Source organism: Salvelinus sp. IW2-2015, unplaced genomic scaffold, assembly GCF_002910315.2.
Source record: "Salvelinus sp. IW2-2015 unplaced genomic scaffold, ASM291031v2 Un_scaffold2619, whole genome shotgun sequence".
In the NCBI taxonomy this organism is placed as follows: Eukaryota; Metazoa; Chordata; class Actinopteri; order Salmoniformes; family Salmonidae; genus Salvelinus; species Salvelinus sp. IW2-2015.
Window position 1 is genome coordinate 2,022 of NW_019943927.1, and position 7,281 is coordinate 9,302.

The 7,281-nt window shown below is 44.6% G+C and overlaps 1 protein-coding gene across 1 annotated transcript; it reads right to left on the bottom strand.

Annotated features, from left to right (window-relative positions):
* Nucleotides 1–2,111: 2,111 nt before the first annotated feature.
* On the bottom strand, nucleotides 2,112–5,981 carry LOC112074402 (actin, non-muscle 6.2-like). The gene is given in 6 exon segments (XM_024141584.1): nucleotides 2,112–2,588; nucleotides 2,813–2,994; nucleotides 3,492–3,930; nucleotides 4,195–4,434; nucleotides 5,857–5,966; nucleotides 5,969–5,981. Coding segments are annotated over 6 exon segments (1,128 nt in total). The 3' UTR covers nucleotides 2,112–2,444.
* Between the last annotated feature and the right edge of the window lie 1,300 nt (nucleotides 5,982–7,281).

Below are 7,281 nucleotides of genomic sequence, written 5' to 3' on the forward strand. Positions count from 1 at the left end.
AGGTCATGTGACAGCAGCACCGTCTTCACTACCAGTGTAGGTCATGTGACAGAATGTGAAAGCAGCACTGTCTTCACTACCAGTGTAGGTCATGTGACAGAATGTGAAGCAGCACCGTCTTCACTACCAGTGTAGGTCATGTGACAGGATGTGAAGGCAGCACCGTCTTCACTACCAGTGTAGGTCATGTGACAGGATGTGAAGGCAGCACCGTCTTCACTACCAGTGTAGGTCATGTGACAGGATGTGAAGGCAGCACCGTCTTCACACCAGTGTAGGTCATGTGACAGAATGTGAAGGCAGCACCGTCTTCACTACCAGTGTAGGTCATGTGACAGAATGTGAAGGCAGCACCGTCTTCACTACCAGTGTAGGTCATGTGACAGAATGTGAAGGCAGCACAGTCTTCACTACCAGTGTAGGTCAATGTGACAGAATGTGAAGGCAGCACCGTCTTCACTACCAGTGTAGGTCATGTGACAGGATGTGAAGGCAGCACTGGCTGCGGTTCAAACTCAAAAAGACACACCCCGTCTTATGCCCTGGTGAATCCCCATCACCATCTTGGAGGCGGTCCAAATGATTAGCCACGCATGGGAAGTTGTAACGTAAGCCCTCAGCCCTCGTTTTAGTCAAGGTTGCAAGTGTACAATTATGTTCACTCCGGCCTGAAGCTCATAATTCAATTCGACGATTGTGCATCCGCAAGAAAGTCAGACAAAAATGTAAAGTGAGCGCCAATATGGAGTCAACATACAAGTGTAAGTCAAAACAAATGTAAATCAGTTAGAAATTGTTCTAATGCACATGATGGCACAAACACATCTCGTTAAAAGTAAATATGTTTTTTGGAAATTGTATCCCTTCAGAAGTTCCAGTTAGGCCGGATAACGTATATAGCTAATTAATTTGCTTGCGCTCTCATACAGTAGGCGTATATTAATAATATATTTAATATAAGTAGCCATGCATCATAATTGTAGCGCATATAAAGCTACGGTGCGGGATGAACGAGTACGAATTTCGGCAAGGCGGTCCATTTAAAAACCATTCCTTCATCGCCCCTTAATGTGCAAGTGTATACTCAGACGTCATGATACATCAGAAGTGTCCACTTAATTTGAGGGCCGAGGGATAGGGTTGTCTTAAGTGTTTGGACCTCAAACACTGTCTTCACTACCAGTGTAGGTCATGTGACAGAATGAGAAAGCAGCACCTGCTCCCTACCAGTGTAGGTCATGTGAAAGCAGCACCTGCTCCCCACCAGTGTAGGTCATGTGACAGAATGAGAAGACGGCACTGCATCTAGTGGACATGTGCATGTAAATCAGGATTCTGGAGTCTGCAGGTTTTACTTTCAGGACTAACCCGAGAGCTGTTCTATAGGATCTTAAAATTGCACCCATCTGGTGTCCAGGTCTAGATAATGAAAATCAGTGGACCTGTCTTCGAGTTCAATTGAGATGTGCATGCCGTACCACCCGAGTTGACCAGCGTTACCTATGCCAAAACAGGCTTTGGTAAACTCACCTGCTTTAGTCTGGATTTTATTCCTGTCATCAGGTGTTTTAGCACTGGTGTAGAACACACACCTGCAAAGCTTTATGACAAGACCCCCCTGATATAAAATTCTGTTCTCTTATGTTCATATCACTGTTGTGATGAGAACAGCTACTTCTGTTATTAGCATGTACTCCTGTAAGACAGTGGGCTTTCAGTGTACATTATAGAAGTGGCTTCTTCACCGTGCCTTCATCTATACTGAGATGAAAGAATGTCATACCTGGCCAGCACATCCCAAAGAGCTGAGAGATGAAGCCATAAACGTGAGGTTCACAATGAGAACACCGTTAGATTCACCCATTTGATTTAATCTGCAGTGGGTTCCAGTCAATGACAAATACATTAAGGCATCTTATCTGCTGCAATGACAAGAAACAGTCAAACATTTCACTTTCCAGTAGATAGATCAGGCAATAGTGCCACCCAGTGGACAAAGTCAGAATCTCAAACCACATCATTCCCTGAAATGATCAGTAAATAACAAAGTGACAAATGCATTCTGAACATATGACAAGACTTAATGTTTCAAATACAGACGACACAGAGTATCAAGTTACAGTGAACGTTTATTCAATGGCCCAGGAGCAGATGTTACATGGTACGGCAAGACGAATAGTAACAAATACAACACAGAATGCCACAGCCCTAACACTGCGCCTACCCAGAAACCACCCTGTCACTCCCCCCCAGGACACAATGTAGAACTGAAACAATATGGCTTTATCTCTACTGTTTAGGTGGAATTCACTTCTACTCATCTGATCATTTTAGAGCCACACAAATGCTTAGGGGATAGGGGCAAGGTGTTCGCTTCTGGACAGGAGAGCCATCTGAAATAACAAACTCCCTGAAAGGAGTAACTGAGGTTAAGGGTCGAGGCTTTAGAAACATTTGCGGTGGACGATAGACGGGCCAGATTCCTCATATTCCTGCTTGGAAATCCACATCTGTTGGAAGGTGGAGAGAGAGGCCAGGATGGAGCCGCCAATCCACACAGAGTATTTACGCTCGGGAGGGGCGATGATCTGGAGACGAGAGATTTGAACATATTCATTAGTAAAACAGGGAGGTKKACTAAAGTTGTTTTAGTGCAGAATACATTAATAAATGTGATTTCTGATGAAAGTATTTGGGAAGCAAAACAGAGATCAACTTGAGGGAAAAAAATAAAAATTATTTGGGCTAGTCAAGAGATGCCTCACTGAATGCCCATGGGCTGAAATTCACAGAYTCACACATGAATGCCCACCTTAATCTTCATAGTAGGGGGTGCCAAGCTACTGATCTCCTTCTGCATTCTATCGGCGATGCCAGGGAACATGGTGGTTCCACCAGAGAGAACAGTGTTGGCATACAGGTCTTTCCTGATGTCCACATCACACTTCATGATAGAGTTGTAGGTGGTCTCGTGCACTCCAGTGCTTTCCATTCCTACAAAAGCAAGCATGTGCATGTTCCTAGGAACAGAAATAACAGGCCTACAAGTACGGCTCTTTTAATAAGGTCAGTGAACACGCAACTGGCAAGAACCTCAGAGCTCCATAGGATTGTGAAAATGGTTTGTGTAGTGGTGAATGATGTCACTAATCTGAGTAACATTGTCTAGACAAGAACATTTGTACATGTATTAAAGAGCGACTCCAGTGGCCAAATGGAACCTTTGTCCGCTGATTTTCAAAAAGTGTACCCCCCCCCAAAAAAAAAAAAATTGGGTGTTTAGTGCCTATGAATAGTCATATCAATACATAAAGGGTGCATCTTGAGTGTGTGACCTCTACCAAGAGGAAACATTCAGCCTTAATTTTAGTAGTGGATAGAAATGTGGATTTCAGGACTAGAATTACTATAGTMGCCAACCATAAACAAATGGCTTTTAACAAGGACATTTTTAGCTGAAGTTCCTCTTTAATACGCAGAAAACATCTCACCAATGAAGGACGGCTGGAACATGGTCTCAGGGCACCGGAAGCGCTCGTTGCCGATAGTGATGACCTGTCCATCAGGCAGCTCGTAGCTCTTCTCCAGAGAGGAACTGGCAGCAGAGGTCCTCATCTCCTGCTCAAAGTCCAGAGCCACGTAGGCCAGCTTCTCCTTGATGTCACGCACAATCTCCCTCTCGGCCGTGGTGGTGAAGCTGTAGCCACGCTCAGTCAGGATCTTCATCAGGTAGTCCGTGAGGTCGCGTCCCGCCAGGTCCAAACGCAGGATGGCGTGGGGAAGAGCGTAGCCCTCGTAGATGGGCACCGTGTGGCTAACGCCATCCCCGGAATCCATCACGATTCCTGTGGTGCGACCAGATGCGTACAAAGAAAGCACGGCCTGGATACCTACATACATGGCTGGGCTGTTGAAGGTCTCAAACATGATCTGGTAGAATAATAGAAGGTGGGAATTAGGACTATGCGAGACCCTTTATAAAAAGGGTGTTTTAAACACCTACTGCTAAGAATGTGAGGCCCACCACTAATCAATACCTACCCTCAGGCAAGGTGAACAGAGTAACCCTGATGTCTACTGCTCTACATTCTGCTAGTGGATGAGGAGTCTTCACATGTAGTAAATAAAATGCCTGGGTTTATTTACTACTGCCACAGTGTTCCATTTGTAAAAGACACTAATGCCCCCACTTACCTGGGTCATCTTCTCCCTGTTGGCTTTGGGGTTGAGTGGGGCCTCTGTGAGCAGGACGGGATGCTCTTCGGGGGCCACACGCAGCTCATTGTAGAAGGTGTGATGCCAGATCTTCTCCATGTCGTCCCAGTTGGTAACAATGCCGTGCTCGATGGGGTACTTCAGAGTCAGGATGCCCCTCTTGCTCTGGGCCTCGTCGCCCACGTAGCTGTCCTTCTGTCCCATGCCCACCATCACACCCTGGGGAAAGAGACACTACCGTTACACTTTGTCCCTGCACTATGCATAAACTCAAGTTACGATACACTACAGAAGTTGTTTTCATCAAATGTTGGCTTGAGTTGCCTGTATGTTTCTTATACACATCAATCAATTTCTTAACTCATGAAATCACAATCTTTAGTTTTAGGCTACCAATACATTATGCTTTTGGGGAGGGMTGTCCCTTTCTTTTTAATAAGGCAATTTCTGGCCAATATTTGTCCATTTAGTGGACCTCTTGGCCCAAGAGCACCCCCAGAAGGAAGAGCTCTGTATAGCCTCCTCAAACTATCCCAAAGTCAAATAGAGAAATAGAGAACATTACCAAAAGTGGACACATGCTCGTCAAACATCTCAATTCCAAAATCAAAATCATGGGTATTAATATGGAGTTGGTCCCCTCCTTTGCTGCTATAATAGCCTCCACTCTTCCGAGAAGGCTTTTCACTAGATGTTTGAACGTTGCTGTGGGGAATTGCTTCCATTCAGCCACAAGAGCATTAGTGAGGTCAGGCACTGATGTTGAGCAAATAGGCCTGACTAGCAGTGTGTTCCATTTCATCACAAAAGTGTTCGATGGGGTAGAGGTCCGGGCTCTGTGCAGGCCAGTCAAGTTCTTCCATACGATCCACAGACCATTTCTGTATGGACCTTGCTTTGTGCACAGGAGTATTGACATGCTGAAACAGGAAATGGTCTTCACCCAAACTGTTGCCACAAAGACAGGAGCACAGAATCATCCAGAATGTCATTGTATGCTGTAGTGTTAAGATTTCCCATTATTGAAATTAAGTGGCCTAGCCTGAACCATGAAAAACAGCCCCAGACCATTATTCCTCCACCAAACTTTAGCTGACACTACGCAGTCAGGCAGCGGTCTCCTGGCATCCGCCAAACCCAGATTCATCTGTCGGACTGCAAGATGGTGAAGCGTGAGTCAGCACTCAAGAGAACGTGTTGCCATTGTGCCAGAGTCCAATGGCGGTGAGCTTTACACCCCTCCAGCCAACGCTTGGCATTGCAACATAGTGATCTTAGGCTTGTGTGCAGCTGCTCGGCCACGGAAACTCATTTAATTAAACTCCAACGAACAGTTCTTGTGCTGATGTTGCTTCCAGGGCAGTTTGAAACATGGTAGAGAAGTGTTGCAACCGAGGTCAGACAATTTTTACATGCTTCAGCAGTCCCATTTGTCAGCTTGTGGGCCTATCAGTTCACAGCTGAGCCATTGTTGCTCCTAGATGTTTCCACTTCATAATACCAGCACTTACAGTTGACAAGGGCAGCTCTAGTAGGGCAGAAATTCAACAAACTGACTTGTTGGAAAGGTGGCATTCTAGGACACAAACTACATAGCCTATATAAGTGAATCCGATATCCAAGAGCCCAGTATGGTTCCAACTGATGTCTGGGTCTTCCAACAATGGAGGGGAAGACAGCACGGGGAGCATCGTCTCCTGCAAAACCAGCCTTGCACATGCCTGAACCATTGTCAACCACCAGTGCAGCAAATCGTCTTCAGCCATTCTTGTAAAAACAAACGAGGATGAATGAATCAAGGCCTAAATAGCAAGAACAAAGCCATACCATTGCCTGGTGAGGTATATCGTCAATACAGACCACCAATTACTACAGTATAAATGTGACAAATTAGAAGTCCTCATTAGTAAGTGTAGACATAGGACCATAGTCAACTGTAATTCGTAACAATTAGTTAAAATGTTTAACCAGTGACTTAAAGAGCGATAGTCTACTAGCAGACCTTGTAAAGACAGTGGAATTGAACCAAATACAATCATTTGGAACAAAGCAAAGACTTCCAATCAGTAATTATTTCTCTCTCAATATATGGTTCGATCCCAACAGCTCAAACACGTATTCACAGACAATCCAAGCAAAGCAGTATTTCAAATCAAGTGATTTTAACCATAGCTAGAAACACAAACACATTTAGCGATACAACTCGACATTTCAGATTGGCTTTCCCAAACGTCGTAATAGTGGCGTTTGCTTACCTGTCAGTTAGGATGCTTTCTCTCAAGAATCCGGGAATGATTATGTTTTCCACAGTTCAGCAGGAGACTATATACCCCCTTTTCTCCCCACCGTGCATCATCCTCCGCCTTCGCGTTCACCTGCTCACACCCAAATATGGGCATTGTTTTAAAAAAAGACACCGGATTGGATTGGGAGGTGTTTTACGGTGGAAGTGACTGACTGTTGTCATTCACAGGGTCGACGACATTAAAGAGACTGGATGGATTGGAAGGAAACAGGTGCATGTTGGGTTAGCCTACAGGTTTTGGTCATTTAAATTCATTAGAATTTGGAAATGTAAGAGATGTCGTTGAATGTATTAGCATGCTAACCCACTATCAAGTGAATCCACATTGTGGAAAAGACAATGGGAAAAGAGGTCTGGGGCGCTCATGTTGTAGTAAGACAAAAGTAGCCGATAGGGCGAGATCAAATATAATACCTCTATGTGCTCAATCCAATCGTAATTTATGAACATGGCTTGATTATGTTTTGTTTAGTTAAATAAATGTTTGCCAACTATTATTTTGAAAGATCAGCTGCGTGTCATGCATTGCATTGTATTGCATCAGATCTGCCCACCTGGACCAGAGTGTTGCATCGAAAGTTTGACGAGAGATAGGCATAGGTGGGCTATGCTGCCCTTCATAGTCGATACATTAATCAAATACATATTAGACCATGTCAAATACGTGACCTGTGCTTAGTTATTCAGTACTTTACAATGCAACCTCAAAGCACCTAGTATACACAGGCAGCCTAATTCTGATCTGATTGGTCAAAATACCA